This window comes from Thunnus albacares, chromosome 16, assembly GCF_914725855.1.
Source record: "Thunnus albacares chromosome 16, fThuAlb1.1, whole genome shotgun sequence".
Lineage (NCBI taxonomy): Eukaryota > Metazoa > Chordata > Actinopteri > Scombriformes > Scombridae > Thunnus > Thunnus albacares.
In genome coordinates this window covers 25707246-25729557 of record NC_058121.1, presented here as the reverse complement: position 1 = coordinate 25729557, position 22312 = coordinate 25707246, and the positions used below count along the sequence as shown (strand labels likewise).

General features: G+C 40.4%; 1 protein-coding gene across 2 annotated transcripts in view; it reads left to right on the top strand.

Annotated features, from left to right (window-relative positions):
• Window positions 1-22312, top strand: part of LOC122965419 (serine/threonine-protein kinase D3-like) — a 58075-nt gene that overhangs the window by 19135 nt on the left and 16628 nt on the right. The window contains exons 3-7 of one of the 2 annotated variants that reach the window (XM_044329501.1): window positions 8573-8711; window positions 11614-11745; window positions 15276-15433; window positions 21503-21695; window positions 21864-21941. In XM_044329501.1, coding sequence (XP_044185436.1) covers window positions 8573-8711; window positions 11614-11745; window positions 15276-15433; window positions 21503-21695; window positions 21864-21941 — 700 coding nt within the window. The remainder of the gene's footprint in view (window positions 1-8572; window positions 8712-11613; window positions 11746-15275; window positions 15434-21502; window positions 21696-21863; window positions 21942-22312) is intronic. The other variant, XM_044329503.1, reaches the window with a different exon arrangement.

Below are 22312 nucleotides of genomic sequence, written 5' to 3'. Positions count from 1 at the left end.
CACGACCCTAAAAAGCCATTAAAACCTCGCCGAGTGTAAAAATACACACTCGTCCTTAATGATGAAAAGCACTTTCAGCTTCAGGTGTGTGCAGTTTTTTTTTCATTTGCTGCATTCAGCACTGATTTCAGCCTTTTTTAATAAGTGGATGAATGAAACTCCCACACGCTCTGACAACCCTGACCCACTCAGCGCCGCTTCCTGTTGTTTCCTGAGCGAGGTGACGGAGCGAGCGGATGCAGGGAAAACAGGCAGCGCGGCGGTGTTTACCTTTTAATATTTCCCATCGGGCCGTTCCTGCGCCGTCGTTCCCGGCTAATTGCCCGCATGCTGTGAAAGAGTTGGAGAGTTTTATTGGAGCTGAAAGGCTCTGGGCTTTAAGCAGCGGAAGACAGCGGCTGCTTTATCTGTTTGTGCTCTTGACATCGCTGCCCAGTGTTTTTTTTTATAAAATGCTGTGTGAAAAAAAGAAAAAACACCAAATGATAACCTGCTGTTTGTCAGTTGATATAAAAAAAAAAAAAGATGCATGATGTTTATGTTGTCATGTGACAAAACAATGGAGGAATGGAGGAACCGTGAAAGTGTTCCTTCAGTCAGCTGTGTCTAAATGATTTCCAATGTTGCCAAACTGTTTTCAGTGGGAAGTAGTTAAAGCCTTGAACGTCCCTTGATGACATCACACGCTAATTTGCATAACTGTGACGTCAAAAAGTAATTAAATATACAAGATTTTTAAAAAATCTAAGAAAATGAAGTAAAAACTGACAAACTATCTACAGTACCGGTCAAAGATTTGGACACATTTTCTCATTTAAGTCCAAACTTTTGACTGATACTGTACATCGTTAGCTTTTTAGCTTCTTTAGCATTTTTTAAGCAGCTACATCCTCAATATGGATCTAAAACTATTTTATGCTGGCTGTTGGATATAGAAAGATGTGTTGCAATAGTGATCCAGACGCTGGAATAAACTCACTACTGTTACTCACTGTTGTTAAATAGTGAAGTTAAATCATTTTGATTAAAAAACAAAGAGTTAAAGGGTTAAACAATGAGCTCATTCTCATCTCCGTCTGGCTGATGATTGGTCCACTGAACACATTAGCGCTCGTTCACTGACTCTTTTCAAGGAGAAGAGTTAAGTTCTGCTAAAAAACTTGTCGCTAGTTGCTTTTTTTTTCTTTTAAAAAGTTGCTAAGAGAGTCTGAAATGTCGCCAAATATGGCGAGAAAATCACTAAGTTGTCAAAACTGTTTCTGATATTTTTTCCTCCTCCAACAATTTTGTCGTCTGATACAAAGTACAAATCAATAACTTATAAATTAAAGGTTGAACGCATCATGTTTTGAATGTTACAGCTGCTACAACTGGTGCACAGGACCTGCTGGGTAGTTGTTAATAAATAATAATTTATTTACTGCAGATATATACGCACCGTTCAGCCTTCATAGACTGTAAACAAAGCTACTCACATGAGTTAAAGAAAATGTAGCTTATAAAGTAAATTAAAATAGTAGTTAAGCCTGATTTGACTCATCTGTGTAACCTGTTAAACCACATCAGTTCATAATTCCCATCATATTGCAGCGTCTTGCACATGTTGCACAGTTGCTAACCGTGCACTGGTGCATCTTCTCCTCCAACGTCCAATCGTTATGACTGTGTGACATTATAGAAATAATGTCACGCAGTCTCGGGAAATCCACCGTGTGAACAGTGTCTCTTTGCCTTAATAAATAAAATGATTTAAAACCCTATAAAAGTATTTCACCTGTTGTAATGAAGATGAGATCCAGATATGATTGTGTCCGTATTAGTTTTAGTCACATGCACAATATCCGTATAAGCACAATTAAAGCTGCATGTTCCACGTTACAACAGTTTTTTGGTTTTTCTTACCTCTTGCTGAATATCTCTGCCTGAACGCGTCTCCTGGAAACTCCTAACAGGTTAAAACTCCTAAATACTCACCGAGATGTGAGTGATTTCCTAAATTAAGAAAGTTGATAAGATGCTTTTACTCCTCGTCTTAAAAACAGAACCAAAAACTGCATCGCTGAGATGCATTTTTTTGGCCAGTTAGTGAGTGATTTCCTGCTCCGAGAAGCTTTACAAACAGTATTTTTGAAGTTCTTTCCCTCCTTTACATACCAGAAATGTTGTAAAATGCAAGAAATTGGCACATAAAGTAAAAGTATAAATCCTGCTTTAACATAAACTTCATGAAGCAGTTGCAGTGTGTAGTTTTTTTTGTGTGTTTGTGGACCGGATGCTGAGCGAGAACCAGGATTATTGGGCTCCATGAACACTTAGTCTCTGATAATGGCATAAGTGCTGCGCAGATTAAGAGGTGGTGGATCCCCCCCCACCCCGCCTCCCACCCCCCCCTTGCCTCAGTAAAAACAAGACCTAGCACCAAGAGGAGGAGATGTCTCGGCCCTATTCCTGCTCCTGCCTGGGGGGGTCAAAGGTCACGACAGGGCCTGGAGGTTTTGGCCTCTGCGACTTTGACAAGAATCAAGCTGTGGAGTCGTTGGAAATCTGGTTCAGTTTGTTGAGAGAGAAGAGTTGGAGCACATGAAAGAGTGTGTGTGTGTGTGTGTGTGTGTGTGTGTGTGTGTGTGTGTGTGTGTGTGTGTGTGTGTGGAAGGTTAAGCCCGGTTAATGGAGGATTAACCATAAAAAGGGGATCAGTGTGTATTAAACACACACTCCGTCCATTAACAGAACTCTTAGCGCGTCGTTCCTCTGCTCACCTCAGCGAACACAGCGGCCGATGACCTCCGCTAACGTGATTGGACGCCGTCCCAAAAACGCGTCGTCGTGGCAGCTGAACAAAAGTGTTTTCAACTTCTGGTCCAGATCTCACCCGGTCCGCATGGAGGATTTTCTTTTTTCTCTTTTTTTTTTTTTTTTTTTTTTTTTTTTTCCAGCTTCCTGCTCAGTTGTGGTTTCATGTCTGCAGACACAGATTTGTTTGTCCCAGTGTGTGTTTTTCTTTAATTACTTCTTTTAAACATCATTTTTCAACAACAAAAGAGACAAAAAGTCGTTTGTTGGTTTAAAACTTCAGCGGAAGCAGCTTCTTTTGATTTTTTTTTTTTTTAATTTGAGATTTAATTTGAGGATGAGCAGCTTGAAAGGCAGTGTCTCGTCTTCTGACACAAAAAAACAACAACATTTATTTTAATCAATAATAATAATACAAACATAACACTGAACAATCAACAGATTTCTCTTCTTATCTCTGCACAAAGCTAACAAGAAATTGCCAAACTAAGTAAAATTCTATTTATAAACTAAAAGGAGAAAAAGAACAAAAGAGAAATATTGTAATAATTAAGAGAAGGAGAAAAAAAATATGAAAACAAGTCTTATTCCAGTCTGACGGTGCTTTAAATCAGATAAATAAGATAAAAGATCCACTGTTTAACCTTTATTACACAGCTGTTCCTTTCATACAGATGTTTGTGGTTTGACTGGTGGGACTGGTTGTTTGTAGGGTTACGTTTGGTTTCAGGAGTGTGGGTGGTGGTGGTGGTGGTGGTGGTGGTGGGGGGGGGGGGAGGGGGGGGCACAATCAATGACATTTATATAAATATGAGAGAGCAAAACATGAGGAACACTTTTCAATATAATGCAGCCTTATAATGCACTAAACATAAAATCACTTCTTTGATAAGGACCTGATATATGATGTCATATAAAGAAACGTTTGACAGAGGCACTTTAAGATACTTCCACGTCGGCTTCACCTCAGGCTGTTTGGGGGAAAAACACTTCTGGAACCGGTGGGTCCCTCCCAGTTCGCAGCCCTAAAGGGCAGCGCGTCGGCCGAGAGCAACAAACATCTTTGAAACGTAACTGTTGTGAGCTCACAATAATAACTGAAGGCAACTCAAACGGACATTTTAACATTTTCGATTAACTTCTCGCATCTGGGTTTTGGCGGTCGGACAGTGAGACGACACCATTTAGAGAGATTTCAGTACATGAAGCAAACAAACTGGTTGATTGTGCAGTTTAGTTTAGAGACTTTTAGATGGAGTTTTAACAACAGACTCGTGTTTCCAAGTCTTTCTCTGTCTGCTGTTATCTATTTGTTTGAAGTGTAGCCACACGGTTAATGACTGCAGGTTGCTGAATTGTCCCTACAGATATAGACCTGTGCAGAATTGCCAGGTTTGTGTGTTTATTATGATAAAGAGCAAAGAGACGGATGGGGGATACTCGACCTGATCATGAACTTCAAACTGTGTTGCATTGTTGGCTAACAGCAGCAGCAGCAGCAGTAGAGGTTGTGAGGTGGAGAATGTGAATTTATTTATAGATTAAATGTTTCATACCTCACAGAACTGAAAACGACTTCAGTCAGCTGATATTATATTTAAATTTCAGGCGTTAGGTGTTGTTAGCTGATTTGTAATCAATGCTCAGACTTTAATTTAATTAAAAAACTCAATTACTGTCGATGAAAAGGCCTCTCAAAGTGGGTTCAGGTGCTTTTTAAAGAAAGACCGAAGTGTCACTGACGTCTTCTTTTAAATTAGTGGGAGAGATATTTGCTATTTAATGCCATCCTTCCCTTTTCAAAGAGCAGATCAGGAGCAGAGTTATTATTGCACAAAGTGTCATTAGGACATGAAAATTATTTACAAGCTAAATTAGCCGCAGCTTGTCCAACTGATCTGTTTGTGAACGTCAGGCATCATTTTATTATGAAAATCCTGTCGTCACGTCCTGTCCTCAGCACAGAGACATACAGACAGGCGAGCTCTGATGTCACAGTGAAAGATCTAATCAAGAGTTTAGGAGTTGAATGAAAAAAAAAAATAAATAAAAAAGTAGAAGTTTTGGAGATGATTCAAAGATATCAGTCAAGCACAGAGCTGCAGAAAACCTTTCAGCACCTGCAGGCTTTTATACATTTACTTTTGTAACTTTATTGTGACAGTCTATGAAATGTCATTGTTAGATATTAATTTTGGTTTCAGATTTATATGAATAAAATAAAATGTATAAATCATGGTATAAGTCTGGTTTCAGGCAAGTCAGCAAATACATATTCACTAAAAGTAAACATTTTGTGTGTATGTGCTTTTATGTGTGTGTGTGTGTGTGTTCGTGTGTGTGCACATGAAAGAGAAAAGAGAGAGAGAACATGTGCACATACACAACTGTTTAAAAAAAAAAAATGTCCCTACCAAAGTCGAAACCAAACGTACGCCCCTGCTGCAGGGTGTCAGTAACAGGACCTCAGCCATAATTCATGACAGACTTACTGTGAGTGTGTGTGTGTGTGTGTGTGTGCGTGTGTGTGTGTGTGTGTGTGTGCGGTAAGTCTAATGATATCCGTGCAGCTTGTGCCTCGTCACCTGTCGGTTGGGTTTCCTGCTGTCGGTGTTCGCTGCAGGATCCATGCTGCACGCTACCTGCACGCTGCTAACATCCTGCTAACAACAGAGAGAGAGAGAGAGAGAGAGAGAGAGCAGCTCAGGGCAGGAAGCCGCTCCGCCTGCCTGTCTGCAGGCTGCAGACGATGCTGAACCCCCAAATCCTCCACTCACACACCGCTCACTGTACCATAATACTGCAACAGTGTCAACAGTGTTTAATATGTTTTAAGAATCAGTGAGGTTTTAGTGAGGTTTTTGTCTAGATTCATTGGAGGCCAAAAACTTGTGAACAAATCATATCAGCAGTGATGTTACACAAGTGAAAAATGAAATATCTTTGTGTACACCTGCCTACAGATTCAAAGCGAAAGACCGCATGTGAAACTCAGTTAACAGCTTAAAGTTCAAACACAATGCGTGACACTGAAAGTTAAGGGCTGTTAACTAACGATTCTTTTCATTATCAGTTAATCTGTCGAGTAATTTCTTGATTAATAGATTAGTTGTTTTGTCTGTAATGTCATGTCATGTCAATCACTGTTTCCCAAAAGCCTCAGATGACGTCCACAAGTCAAACATATTCAGTTTACTGTCACAGAGGACTTGAGAAATCAGAAAATATTCACATTTAAGCAGCTGGAATCAGAGAATTTGGACATTTCTTTCTTAAAAATTGACTCAAAATCATTAATCGATCATCAAAATAGTTGGCGATTACTTTTAAAAGTTGGCAACTAATTGATTAATTGTTAATTAAGCCCGTCTTTACAGCTGAATCAAACAGAGCATCAGTATGTAATACAGCAGAATGATTGGTTTTCCTCCAGCGAGCACAATTTTTTTATTGACCACTATCTGATCCCATAGTTTACATTTCTTTTTGCTGGATGGTAAAGATCAGTCTGAATTTGTTTGTTGGTTTGGAAGGAAGAGAAAGAGAGAGGGGGGGGAGGGGGCATTACATCCGACAACGACAGTGACACAAACTGGAATCTAAGCTCACATGATATTTAAGGTTCCTTACAAACAGTAACGGAGCTCTGCAGCAGCTGCTGGGAAACCCTCGTGCTTTAGAAAAAAAAAAAAAAAAAAGACAAAAAACAACAACAGCCGCTAGTGCTTTTAATCAGAAAATCAGATTTTTAAAAACAGACCGTAAATGGTGGTTCGTTGCTTCTTAAGTGGAAACTGATTCAGTAACCACAGTCAAAATAGTCAGATTTTTTGCTGCTGGTGGTTTCCCAGTGTGGCATTTCTCTGAAAATGTTTCATCACACATCATGTGGTCCTCATATGAAAAGGTTAGGTAATGGTTAACTTAAGGGCCGGGCTGGATGAAGTCATGAAAATTTCCCAAAATCTTCCAAAAACCTCCTCCTCACAGTGGACATCAAGACCTTTTCATTTGAATATGATCCAAATCACGTCTCTATCGCCGCCCTCAGTGTCAAACTCCCATCTTTGTACGCAACATACTGTATATTCATGCTCTTATGTTTTTGGTTGGTTGAAATGTTTTTGTGTATGGTTTTTTTTTTCAACTAAAGATCAGATATGATGTAAATTAATTGATTTATTGACTTTTTAAAGCTCAAAATTTAAAGCTCTGGGAGGCGGGTGGATGGGTTGGTGGGTGGTTGGAGTACTGTTTTAATCCCAAAGGGAATTTAAAGTGTTACAGCAGCCACTCAACATAAATCAAAATACAAAAACAAGGTAGGTAAAACAAACAAATACAATTAAACGCTAAATAATATATCTACACTGATCAGCCAAAACATTAAAACCACTGACAGGCGAACACTGATTATCTCGTTTAAATGGCACCTGTCAAGGGGTCGGATATGTTAGGCAGCAAGTGAACAGTCAGTTCTTGAAGTTGATGTGTTGGAAGCAGGAAAAATGGGCAGGCGTAAAGATCTGAGCGACTTTGACAAGGGTCAAACTGATGGCAAGACGACTGGATCAGAGCATCTCCGAAGCCGCAGGTCTTGTGGGGTCTTCCTGGTATGCAGTGGTCAGTACCTACCAAAAGTGGTCCAAGGAAGGACAACCGGTGAACCTGTGGCAGGTTCATGGGCGACCAAGGTTAGTCCATCTGGTCCGATCCCTCAGAAGAGCTACTGTAGCACCAACTGCTGAAGAGGTTAATGCTGGCTATGATAGACAGGTGTGTGTTTGGGGCTGCGTAGCCACAGACCAGTCAGAGAGTCCACGCTGACCACTGTCCACCGCTGAAAGTGCCTACAACGGGCACATGAGTGTCAGAACTGAACCATGGAGCAATGGAAGAAGGTGGCCTGGTCTGATGAATCACGGTTTCTTTTACATCATGTGGACGGCCGGGTGCGTGTGCATCATTTACCTGAGGAAGATATGGCACCAAGATGCACTATGGGAAGAAGGCAAGCCGGCAGAGGCAATGTGACGCTCTGGGCAATGTTCTACTGGGAAACTGTGGGTCCCAGTAGTGAACCACCTTCCATAACATTGTTGCAGACCAAGTATACCCCTTCATGGCAACAGTACTCCATGATGGCAGTGGCGACTTTCAGCAGGATAATGTGTTCCTTGTTCAGGAATGGTTCCATGGAGTCCCCACCTTGCAACTTACAGGACTTAAAGGATCTTGGTGCCAGATACCAGAGGACACCTTCAAAGGTCTTTTGGAGTCCTGCAGTGACAAGTCAGAGCTGTTTTGGTGGAACGAGGGGGACCTACACGATAGTAGGCAGGTGGTTTTAATGTCGTGGCTGATCGATGTGTGTACCATGTTTATCATATCACAGTAGGAGTAACGTCCAGGATACACAAAACAAAAGGTGAATTTCAGAAAAGAAGTCACACAGCTTCTTGATAGATGCAAAGTTTTCATTCATTGAATCACTTACTTCTCAGCAGTCAGACATTAAAGGGGACATATCAAGTTTTTTGTGATTTTTTTTGTTATTTACATACTGTTATGATGTCGGTCAAAGTTCCAAAACCTGAAGTATGTAGAAATGCCGCCTGTAAATTGCTTCAAATGCTTCGTTTGCAATGTTTTTCTTTTTCTTACTTTCTTGATGAGATGACGGCAGTTTGTGAAATGTGCATAACGTGTCCCTTTTAAGAGTAGCAGTAGCTTCTCTCTCTGAGTCTATATGAATCCTCTTCCTCCTCTTCCTCCTCAGTTCCCTGAATGTGGATTTTTCGGGATGTACGACAAGATCCTCCTCTTCCGCCATGACCTGAACTCGGACAACATCCTGCAGCGTCTGACCTCACCAGAGGAGATCCACGAGGGCGACCTGGTCGAGGTGGTGCTCTCCGGTAAGAAACTAATGATTACCGTTATAATAAATGAATCTATTGATTATTAATCAGTTATCTTCATATGTCCAGCTCCTGACCCTAACAGCAGGACCCCAATTCAAATCTACATTTCATCATCAATAATGTATACAGACCTCTGTTTTTTCTTCTTTCCTCTCCCATTAATCATCTCACGACCCCTCAGATTTATCTGCTGACCCTTTGAAAGGGCCCGACCCCTAGGTTGGGAACCACTGGACTAAACTAGCTAACTGTATATAAAGTAGTGTAAACTAGCTCCACCTCCAGCAGCTACAACAGTAACATGCTGCTCTAACACTGATGCTTCACTATTAATAATCTAATGATGTCATATATAATAATATATCAGTCAGAGGGAACAAACCACTACTTTTACTGCAATACTTTAATTACATCAAGCTCATAATACTTATGTACTTTTACTGCAATACTTTAACTACATCAAGCTCATAATACTTATGTACTTTTACTGCAATACTTTAACTACATCAAGCTCATAATACAGTACTTTACTTTTACTGCAGTAGGGTTTTTCATGCAGGACTTTTACTTGTAATGGAGTATTTTTACATTGCTGTATTGGTACTTTTAGTTAAGTAAAGGATCTGAATAATTCTTCCACCACTGGATTAGTCACAGTCTCCTTAAAACTTTATCTGCTCTTGAAGCAGCTGCGACTTTGAACCTGTCTGCCAGGTTTTGGTGCTGTAGTTTTTACCGTTTCTTGGACACTTTTAGGGAACAAAAGGAAGAATAATATCACTCTGAACCAAAACTATAGAGTTCTAGCACCTAATAATATTAATCACCTGTACATCAAGATTAAAAGAATTAGTAAATAAATCACAATTGTGCAGTTTTTATTTTGTTTTATTGATGTTTTATTGTATAATTTGAAACACATTTTATTATTATCACTATTAGTAGTACTGTGAATATTTGCATTATTAGTCATTTCTCATGAATCTAATGTTACACATTGGCAGTGCATATTTCTTTTTATACTGTTTGTTTTCTAACTGCTTCTAACTCTCTTGTTAAGCGGAGGAAGAACGGTGAGGTCGGCCCAGATCTCGTTTCCTCCGCCGCGGTGTCGCCCCGCACGCTTCAACCATAATATTGTGTATAGGATTGTCATTTCCTGAGTCGTGTCGACAGGCTGAGCTGTAAAAAAAAAAAAACGTAAAACTGACACCTTCACAGCTGAACACCCAAAGCAGCGGCAGCGCTCAGGTTAAAATTACGCTGGAGGAGGAAAAACAGAGTCGCAGCCTGAACCGCACCGAGCTCAAACCCAAGACCACTTCCTCCTCCTGCTGCTGCTGCTGCTGTTGCTGCTGCTGCAAAACCCTGCACATCTCTGTTTGTTTAATTATATATTATAACAGAGGAGAGATCGTACAACTCTTATCAACCATGACTGACACTAAGAGGCACTGGAGAACTGGCTACAAAAAGAAACAGGCTTTAGAAAAGGTCTGTTGTCGTTGTTTTTCCCTTTTCTGCTCCTCTGCAGCTGCAAGTCAGTCATACCAACTGCTTAAACCTGTCACCTCTCTGATGTCTCACACACACAAATATTACAGTGAAAACAGTAAATGGCAGCTTTTAGCACCTGTAAAACCACAACAGCCAGAGGGAGGAAAGTGATATCTGATCGTATGGAAGTTAATTAATGACAAAACCATTCGTCAAGTACAAACAGCAACTACCACAGCTTGAATCTGAGGCCATTGTGAAAGTACTTTAAAGTGCCATCGATGGCTGCTAGATGCTCCAACTGACTCAGAAAGACTCAACTTCTCTCTAGAAATACTGAGTCAATCATTTTTTCAACATTAAATAACTTGAATCAGACTGTAGCTGCTCTGCAGGATTGGAATCATCATCTCATCTGAACAAGGTATTTTTAAAAGGAAATGGGGAAATAAAGCTTGATTGGGATATCCCTAATTTTCTCAGTTAAGTATGTCCCAGGAGGTTTATTTTGGAGCAAAAACCTAAAATGTACCACAACCAAACTAAATACAGAAATGAAAGTTTCTGTAGCTCCTGAACAACAGTGACTATATGCATAAATAAAATGTCTTTTCAGACAGGACACTAGAGCCCGACTGATATATCAGTCAGCCGATATTGGCCTGTCACAGATGTAGTGGTATCAGAATTTTTTAATTCCCTAATATCAGTATCGCCAGTGTCAGTTGGCCCTAGAGGACACCTCCCAAAGTTTCGTGTGAAAGTGTCAGACACACGCGAGGTGATACAGAAACAGATCAGATCAAATGATTTCCGGCTAAAATAATAACGTTTTTTTCAGTCTAATTATCTGCCTGTGTCTTTCTCTGTAAAGGTTGAGGTCAGTATGGGGCTGTAAACTAAATACCAGTGAATACCTGCCTCATATTTGAAGAATATAGGACAAAATATGACAATCCTACAGTGTTTTATTCATGAAAAGGTCCAGGTGGATTTCCAAAAAAAAGCTCCATATTTTTGTAAATACAAAATCTTCCTGATTACAGCAAAAAAACACAAGAAAGGAACAGACGGCAGACTAGTGTCCGAGCAGAGTTAGTGAGGTTAGTGGTTTTATACAACATGAGCAAGTGAAAAGTAGCTGGGACGAGGCCACAAGCCAAAACGTGTTGGTCTAACAATACAGTTGTTCTATATGCTACAAGTGTTGCTGAAGTCTTGACCTCTTTAGATTTTTTTCTCTTCTCCGTGCACCTTGGAAGTAGGTGAAGTTGTGCCAGAAACCCCTACGGACGTCAAGGCTGTATTGACAAAAGTATCTTCTCCTCATTCATGATGGGAAATGTCCCATGTTTGTGATTTGGTAATTTGACGACGGCTCTTTGTTTCCTCATTTCAGCTCTCGCCACAGCCGAGGACTTCCAGATCAGGCCTCACACGCTGTACGTCCACTCCTACAAGGCCCCGGCTTTCTGCGATGACTGCGGGGAGATGCTGTGGGGGCTCGTCCGCCAGGGCCTCAAATGTGAAGGTAAGTCGATGCCGACGCTGTTATCGCTGAGGTTTCAGGTCATGTTATGATGACCCTGCGGCTGTGGTTCACACCTACAGTCACATTACATATTAAACACATTAAAATCAAAGAATTAAGTCACACTGGAAGCATCTGAGAACAAGTTTCTCCGTTCAGGATCTCAACCAATTTCTGTGTTTTTTGTTCTTTTTTTTTTTTTACCTTTCTTACGCAAACTGCATATTAACAGTAGAGTACACGTGGCGTTCTTGCAGGATTTGCAGGATCTCCAGTAGTTACAGAGCAGTGATGAGTGTATCTGTGTGATTACTTAAGGTGGTTTCTGCTCCTTTTTGACTGTCAAAGACTAAAAAAATCTGTTCCAGTCGGTGGAAACTAGGGGTGTAACAATTCTCCAAATCCACAGTTCGGTTCATACCTTGTTTTTTTTTGTTTGTGATTTTTTTTTTGGGGGGGGGTAATGGAACTACAATTTGGAATATCAAAAACACTGAAGAACACTATAAAGGTAGATCAAGGGGAGACCGTGACACGGAAGACAGAACCGTGACTGGAGACCTGGACATTTGTTTTGCGGTTTCAGTCTCGGTTTCAGAAGCGTTACACCCCTGCTGGAAACAATCTCCATGTGTGGTCTGTTCAGTCTTTGTAGTTTTTGTCCCAAACTTAACATGAAGACAATTTCAGACTGAATGAATGAAGCGAAAAAACAAAACGGCAAATCTGTCAGACACTCAGTGATCATTTTATTAGGAACACCTGTGCAATCTGATGCAATCTGATACAACAGCTCCGCCATTAATTGATGATTATTGATATCGTCGTGGGTGGTGATGGTGTACTGGAGTGTGATTATATTGAAAAGTGTTCCTAATATTTTGTCCACACCATAAACATACACGAGTAATATAAATCAATATAACGCACTCCAGTACACGACCTCAATAATAAACATAAAGTAGAATTATCACTTTTTATCTACGTAATTTGAGTCATTTCAGTCATTTAAGTCTGATGAAAAGTCTAGAAGAGCTGCATCAAGATATCATTTTGTGTGTGGAGTCAGCAGGTTCAGTCAGACACTAATGTTCAAACACTACGAGCCCCCCCCCAAAAAAAAAAAAATGCCTGAAGAACTTTTTCAGCATACGAGCCAGATGAGCAACTTTTATTGAAATTAACGCTCCGCTTCTCTTAACACATCCAGTTACTTTCATCGCCTGCAAAAGCCTCGTATCAACGACATAAATATAGAAACGTAGCCCAGTTTAAAAGTCAGACAGACATGTTTAACAGGTGTCAGCACATCAGAGGGGCGATTAACTCGTCAGAAATACATTTTCAGGATGTCTGGGTATTAAAAACTATTCAGAAAAACTTCCTGTCAATTAAATGTTACGAGAGGAAGCGGTGTCTGCTGCCAGTGCGTCTGCGGTGATGTAAGAGGAATCAAAGTTTAACGAGTATAACAGACACTGTGGATAGGAAGCGAACTGAACAACCTGCGCAGCACGTCATTCCACGTCGCCGCTGAGTGAAATTTGTAACGACGAATAACTGAATATTGATCTTTTTAAACATTATAAAAAGATGATACGGTTTTGACCTCCATTCAGCTTCCTGGACAGATTCAGCGTGATGTCATGTTTTGATAAAGTTTTATTTTATCCGAGGTTTGCGCGCAGGGCCTCGACTGGCTTTGATCCCTGACACGTCCACGCGGACCGAGTCATCGCCTCAACTGAGCGCCCAGGCACACGTCCAACACACACACACACACACACATACACACATACACGCATTTTCACACACTGGTTTTCCAGGCCTGAATCAAAGCTGCAGTTGACTGTACAGCAGGATGTCTTCATTGAGTCGGTGACTTCCTGTGACTATTTTTCAAAGAGCTTCGTCTTTTCAAGTCTTGATCTCAGCCGATACTCACAAACCTCAGAGCCGGTCTTAACTGTAGTGATGCCAAGCAGAGAAAAGAGACGCTTGATGTTCCCAGCGACCGAGTGGCTGTCAAGAGCAGAAATACGGCTTCCGCTTATATAACTCATTTGGAGGTTGAAACAGTTAAAAAAGAGTTTATTCAATCCAGACAAGGACATTAAACACATGATGGAGGAAGAAGAAGAAAGCTTTTGTCATCGCTGTAAATCATATTTTTAGACAATATAAGCATCTAATTTGGTAAACAACCTCATCAACCCAACCTGAGCTTTCTTGGATTCATGTACCTGACTGCACAGACTGATAATCTGGGCATCATGGTGCCGGTTACCTCACAGATAGAAGATATCAGCCCTTACTTTTTGTTATTTTAATGTATTTTGGTTATGTTTTGTCCAACTGAGACTCCCCTTTTCATGCAGTCTTGGACAAAACAATGAAAGTGAGGACATCACCGTGTATGGTTTGGTCCGCACCAGAGTTTGATTGAACCAAACTAAACAGATTAGGTGTGAAAACATGCTCACGGTTTTAGAGTTTAACTGATTTCTAAACATCCCAGGAACTCCAGTTTCTCCTCATATCTCAGTAAGTCCAGCAGCCTCAGGATTAAAACAAAGTTTTTGCTCAAATTCTCGGCCATTTCTATCTGCGTCTAGTTAGTATAGTTAGTGAGTATGAAGTGTTTTTACAGTGTTGTTCACTGATCAATCAGTTTGATACCAGTACTATCCAATCAATCAATGTTTCTTTGTATAGGGACAAGTATAACCCTACAATTAATCTTCTTTTTGAAGAAAAAAATGTCTAAATTCTCTTGATTCCAGCTTCTCAAATGTGAATATTTTGTGGTTTCTTTAGTCCTCTATGACCGTAAACTGAATATCTTTGGGTTTTGGACGTCATCTCGGGCCTCGGGAAACAATGAAACATCGACAGATCGATCGATAATGAAAATAATCATTAGTTGCGGTTGTAATTTGCGGTGCCCATCCCTAGACAGGACTTTAAATACATAGAACTCAACAATAAAATACACTCAAAACGAAACTATTGACTAACAATGAAACATTAAAGCATCAGATGACACATGATGACTGTGTAACTCAAAACTGTTTCAGTTTGAGTTTAAAATGTTCTCAGTCATGATTGAGTTCTGCACCTCGTGTTACTGAGCCAGAAACCATGAGAGGTATCACCAATCAATCCAACTTTATTAGTATAGCACCTTTCACACAGCTTACTGTAATTCACAGTGCTTTACAGATGACTGATGATGATACCGAACAATGTAAACATAAAACAATGTGAGAATAATGCACAACAGGAATAAAAAAAAGGGGAAAATGTAATAGAACCAGTAAAATAGATAAAACAGATAAAATGCAAATGAAATACATAAGACGGTATAAAACATCTTAAAACATGCAATGAACTTTTCTAATCAGAAGCAACTTTCAGCTGCTCATGTGTTGCTAACGCTACAGCGATGCTCCTGCTTGTTTTTAAAGTCAGAAACAGAACATAAACGACAGAAACGACGTAACAGTTGAAATGATTTTTCTCGTCCGCAGGATGTGGACTGAACTATCACAAACGGTGTGCGTTCAAGATCCCCAACAACTGCAGCGGGGTGAAGAAGAGGCGGCTGTCCAACGTTTCCCTGTCGGGCGCCGTCCTGTCCGTCGCTCGTCCACCTTCCACTGAGTTCGCCCCGACGCCGCAGGAGGAGGTACGTTAACTGCCGTCATGTGATCAGTTATTACCACATTTTGTAGAAGAGCTGTACATTTCTAGGTCTGCGTTTTGTTTCCTCTGGGTTTTCCAGTTTCCTCCCACAGTCCCAACATGTGCCAGTCAGTCGAACTGGAAACTCTAAACTGCCCGTAGGTGTGACTGTGAGTGTAAATGGTTTTCTGCAGTGGTGGAAGAAGTACTCAGATCCTTTATCGCAATAAAAATACTTAAAGGAAAAGTCCTTTAAACATTTAAAATCCTACTTCAGTAAAAGTAAAGAAGAATACCAGTTAAATTTACTTAAAGCACTAAAGTAAGAGTACTAGTTTTGCAGAAAATCAGGCTGTGACCGATATATTAAACACATTTAACAAAGCATATTGATACTGATGAGTAAATAAGCAGTGTTGTACTGTTGTAGCTGTTCGAGGTGGAGCTAGTTTGAACTGCTTTGTGAGGGTCATAAGATAAATCTGAGGGGTGTTGAGATGATAGATTGAGTAGAGAAGAAGAAAAATAAAGAAAAATGAAGTTCAAACCATATGAGGGGGAAACGTCTCTTTGGTGTAACTGCAAAAAATTCATAGACATCTGAAACATGACAAAGAGACGCAAATACACAGACTGATTTTATGTAAATACCACAAGCCAAAAAGTCTTGGAAACACTGATTTCATTTTTAACAATGCGGTGTGATTTATAAGCTTATCATGTGTTATTTTATGTGTGTATGTGGAGTAAAAAGTACAATATTTCACCCTGAAACGTAGTGGAGTGGGAGTTTAAAGTCGCATCACATGGAAATACTCAAGTAAAGTACAAATACCTTATAATTGTAAAAGTACAGTACTTCAGTAGATTTCACTCCAGCTCTTTATGAACCTGAACAGGATAAATACTTTAAAACAAGGAAGGGAAATCGACACAAGACATTTTGGAATTATGAGGAATAACAAATTTGGGGTTTTTGGAGAGCAATAACACATTTTTTATCAAATCCTGCTTAAAGGATTTCCAGCTGGAAATTTTCTATAATTTTCTTATTGTCAACAAATCTCATGTTTGGAGCCAAACCAACAATGAATTGATCTACTAACAAGTATTGTGTGTGTATCCAAAGCCTGATATATCTTATTCCTCTGTGCCGTTGTCCAAAAACTATTAAAAACACATCAGTGAGCCTCATCGCTGCACTGGGCGACATGTTCCTTCATTATGAAGAGTTTGGTCACGTTAGTTTGTTTAGAAACGGCTCCAAAGACTAATAACAGCATCATGTTTTCAGTCTCCGGAGAGTAGTTCTGTGTAAGGCAGACGCCACTGAGCATGTGCGGGAACGTGGTTCTGTTCACAGCTTCACTAGCTTGTTGTGCTACATATCACAACCTCTGGACTTTGTGCTGATGTTATTTTATAAATTTACTATGTAGCACAAAGTCACGTGGTTTAACATCAGTGGGAGATTTGTGTGATTTGAAGGTGGAGATTATGCTTCAGTAAACACTGGTGTTTTGTGTATTAAGTGACTAATTTCAGTCTGAGGTTTCTGATAATCTATCAGTCATGTTACACAGATGATGGAATCCAGGTTTCATTCGGGTGGTTTGTGTTCCACAGTGTTATATTTTGTTGTTTCTTTTTTGAGAGTTTTATGATGGTTGATCAGTGATAGTGACAACAGGTCAGAGTCGGAAATTGCCACTAAAAAATGTAAAATTGCCCTTGGAATCGGGATGACGAGGCCTTTAAATGCCCTCGTAAAATAAACATTTAAAGACCTTTTGCTCTGTATTCAACGTGCGACTCAGAAATGGCTTGGACAGCTAGGCTTCCGTAGATGCACAGCCCCCGCCCCCTCCTCCCGCTCCGAGGTTTCTAAGGCAGCCGCGACTGCTACTAACAGTAACGTTACCAACATGGAGCGTTTTTTAATTCGTGAACCTGTCACACTTCCAGCTGAATCACAATCAGCTGGAAATGAAAGTACAGTAGAAGTCCGAACAGTCGCCTAACCCTCTACCGGTCTGCCTGCGCCTATAAAAGCTACCAAAGCTGTCAAACGGTCTACGGTTGTCGATTGAAGGATGGACTGGATGGCGACCGACACATCTGGAGGAGACGCTGCGCTGATGCTGCCACCTCCTCCAAAAAATTGCTGTGGGGGAACAGTAGTGGCACGAAAACGCTGAAGAAGTAAACTACTGATGGTGTTGTTGATACTTTAGAAAATAAAATATACATTAAATGGGTAAAAATACTCACACAGTTATAATCTGTAACTGGGATTATAACTCAGTGTTGCATCATGCAACATAGAGTAGAAGAAACATAGAAGTATTTCCCATCATTTGAAAAAAATGCCCTGGAAATGATCCAAAATGTCCCTGAAACATATTTTATGAAGGAAAAAAAAGTTAATTCCATATGTTTTGAAGGCTCGGTATCCGTCTAGCTCACACTGATAACCTGAGTAGAAGTTACGTTCCAGTCAGGTGAGGCTGAGCAGGTAAAGTCACCGGCCAATGAGATGGAGGGAAGAGCTGCTGCTGTGAGGCTGCAGACTTTGTTTGTTTGTTCTTTGCTTTCTTTGATTTCCCAGGGTTCATTTCTACCTCTGTTTCATTCATATTTTTGTCAATACAAACATCACTTTAGTTTTTTTGCACATACTCATCCTGCTGACCTGCTTCTTTAACGTCCATTTAAAAGTGTCCAGTGCCAAATAACATCATCTGCCCTTTTTTTTTTTATGGGGTGGCAGCTCTACAGAGACAAACAAGTGACAAACACCAAAAAACGCTCCAATTAGCTTTAAAACACCCAGGTGACTAATCAGCTTGTTATTATAAAACTCTCAGTTGGTCTCTTCTTGCCTCTTGTCTTTCAGCAAATTAAGAATTTGTGCGTATTAAAGACCAGACCAGTGAATATGATAGTAATGCCAGAGATGTGGCGTCAGTTACTCCATAAAAAGGATATAAAAGTCTAAACTGTGAATTCTGATTCAGCTGAAAGACCGAAAGACGTGAGGAGGCTTCATAAAACACTCACATGTTGATGAGTTGTTACTGAAGAGAAAGTAAGTTTAGAGAGTTCTGATTCACTCATAATGAGTTACATGAATGAAAACACACAGACACTTTCCACGCTAGCTAGATCTACTGTGTGCAACCAGTGAATTACAAACACACACACACACACACACACACACACTGATGGCTGGAGGCAAACCACTGGATTTTCCATCCTGTTCAAACCAGCGAACAAAGTCAGAGCTTCACACACGCTAACTGGAACAAACACACTTTTATCAGCTCCATCGCACTGTTATCTACACACACACACACACACACACTGCACCATCTGATCACAGAGAGAAAAGACTGAGCTGTTTGATAACCAAAGTTCTTATCACACAAAAATACAATTCATTGTCCAAAACACGATCCACAAGGGACCAGACAGCATGTTTTGCTTGTTTATTGCGGGTATCAAATTTTCATGCTGCAGTTATCGTAGGTAAAAATATCATGATAAGCGGTGTTATAATGATAAATGACAAAACAAGACATATGAGGAAACAGTGATTGACTTTTTTCATCATTTTCTGGCATTTTACGGAGCAAACGACTAGATAATAATCAACAGATTAATCGATAATTAAAGTAATCATTAGTTAATCCCTTGTCTGAACCTGGTTGTGCTAACATTTATCTGACACCAGCAAATGGTAAAAAAACAAACAACAAAAAAAACGATTCAAACGTCTTCAGAGGAACAAATTTTATAATTCTGGCAGAAGACAAGAGCACGTTTTGTTTCAGAAAATCAGCATGTCGACATCAAGTTCAAGCAGCAGTTTGTGAGTTTAAAGTCGTTTCATCGTGCCCTGTGTTGTTTCATGCATGTAAACAAAAACAACACGTGTTCTCTGGGATCTATGTTTCTGCCATATGATGCATTTTGTCATATTTATTTATCACAACATATTATTACATCCCCTCCAGCTTTGTACAAACGTGATAAATCAGAATGTAAGAAGGAGGATTATCAAATAGTTCTGTACTAATTCAGGCCCATTGTGTCACATGCTTCCTGCTCTCGCCAGCACTGCGGTCTATAAGCTGCATGTTGCACAAGGACAGTCATTGTTCCAGTGGATAGAAAAGATTTCATCTGTGCTCTACTTACACGTCGAGTGAACAATTCTCCCAACTCTGATGTCTTCAGCTGAACCTCTTGAACTCTGATTGTTCCCCTCAGTAGCTTTACAGTCGGGGAAAACTTTGGGTGGATTTTTGCATGAATAGAAGGAAAAATATGTGACGGGATGTCCTTATTAATCAAGAGTGTTCCAGTGAGATCTGATAAACCTCCACACTCTTGCGGCTCTTAACCTACTCCTTAAAACATCCATGGTCTCAACAGGTACTCAGCCACTGTGAAAGAGACTGAAAAAACGTCACACAAGTAGCCACTCGACTACTTGCAATTACAGCAGGTGTGGGTATTGGGACGGACCCTCGGATACTGTCACAGTGCCCGAGTGCCTCTTAAGCCCGCAGGAGTGTGGAGGTTTATCAGAGCTCACTGGAGTTAAAAGAGGATAAGGAGCTCGCTAGTCTGAGCTCCTCAGGGAGGTTGTTCCAGAGACCGGGGGCCCTAACAGAAAAGGTCCTCAGCCGAGATTGTGGAACGGCTAGCGGAGCCTTGGCTGAAGACGTATGGTGGCAGAAGATCTGAGACTTGGGTGTGAGTCCAGAACAGGCCTTTAAAAGTCATCAATAATATCTGAAAATCAATTCTAACATTTACTGGATGCCAAAAGAAGACAAATAGGAGTAATGTGCTCTCTGTTTTTGGTTTTGGTGAGGTGTCTGGCTGCTGCGTTTTGGACAAGCTGTAATTTATGTAGACTCTGTTGGCTCAGACATGTGTAGAGAGAGTTACAATAGTCCAGGCGAGAAGAAATAAAAACATTTATGACAGTCTCTAGATTTCTACTGGATGAAACTGAACTTATCTTGGAGTGTCTCCTGAGCTGCAAAAAACAAGACTGGACAACTGTGTAATCATGCTTGTTCAAGCTGAGGTGGTTATCAAAAGTGATTTTTGCAGTTGTGGACTTTATTTTTGGACAGAGAACCCAGATGTTTGAGGTATAAGGATTAACTGTGCCAGGGTCAATAATAATTGGCTGCAGGAAATGCTGGGCTGTCCAACATTTGAGGTCAATGATGCAGTTGTTTCATGTATTAATTTGATAAAAAAAAAACATTTGGGTTAAGAGAGATACAAGTGAGTATCATCTGCATAGAAATGAAAGCTCACATTGTGCCTGCGGATGACATGACCCTGGAATAACATGTAGAGAGAGAACAAGAGTGGTCCGAGGACAGAGCCCTGAGGTACCCCTGCAGGTCATCTTCACAGAGGATGACTGTGACTTGCCAATGGCTGCACTAAAAAAAAATCTATCTTGTAAATAAGAATAAAACCACTTTAAAACCCGAACCAGAGATGCCAACCCAGTGTTGGAGACGTTCCAATAAAATAGAACGATCGACAGTGTTGAATGCAGCACTTAGATCTAAGAGACTGAAGATTTTCCAGCATCAGCAGCATCCAGCAGATCATTCATCACTTTAAGGAGTGCAGTCTCTGTGCTGTGGTTTGCCCTAAATCTCAACTGGAATGTCTCAAAGAGTCTGTGTCTGTTTTAAAAAAGCAGTCAATTGTTCAGCAAAAACTTTTTTTCTAAAACCGTAGAGAGAAAGAGCAGTTTGTAAAAGTTATCCAGGAAGTTTGGGTCTAAAGAGGGCTTTTTCAGAAGTAGGAGTTGGATTAACAGTGTCATAGTTACAGCCAGATGTAAAAAAAAACCCCCCCTCACATTCAGGAGCTGAGAGGAGAAATAAAAAGCAATGAAATTAAGTTATTTAGAAGCAGGTTTACTGTACACGAATGAGACAAAACATTCATTTGAATTAATTATTTTTGTCTTTTCTTCTTTTTTCTCCATCTCACCCTCCCCTCCCTTGCCTCTCCTCCCTCCTGGTTTAAGCAGCGCCCCCTCCTGGGCGCCGGGAAGCGTAACTCCCTACTGAGCGGTCGTCCCATCTGGATGGAGAAGATGGTCCTGGGTCGGGTCAAAGTCCCTCACACCTTCTCCGTTCACACCTACACTCGTCCCACCATCTGCCAGTACTGCAAACGCCTGCTGAAGGGCCTCTTCCGCCAGGGGATGCAGTGCAAAGGTGACGACACAGAAATTTAGAAAGAAATTATTGATCCCTAGCAGGGAAATTAAAGTGTCATACATGGCGTTACAGTATACACAATACAAAATTTACATTCATAGGCTTGGCAATAGATATAAAAAGCACATTTTCTAAGATGCTGAATGTTTTTTCTTTCTATTTTAGATTGTAAATTTAACTGCCATAAGAGATGTGCGGCCAAAGTTCCCAGAGACTGCCTCGGTGAGGTCGACTTTAACGGAGGTGAGTCGGTTTGACTTGGTTTCTTTTACGTCAAATAAGAAGTTGTGTTCTTAATTTCTTTTAAAAGGGGGCGTATTCTGCACGTTTCCATGTCTATAATTTTTAATCTGTCTACTGGAATATCTATCTCAAAAAACTGCTTATTTATCTTATACTGACCCTTTATTATACATAATATATACTGTATTATTACACCTATATATGATTGCTGGACATCTCATTACAAAACCATGGGCATTAATATGCAATCTAACTCATCCTAAAGATGTTGAATGGGGTTGAGGCTCTGTGCCGGCCATAGTCAAGTTCTTCAACACCAAACTGGGAAAACCATTTCTTTATGGACCTGGCTTTGTGCTCAGGGTAATTGT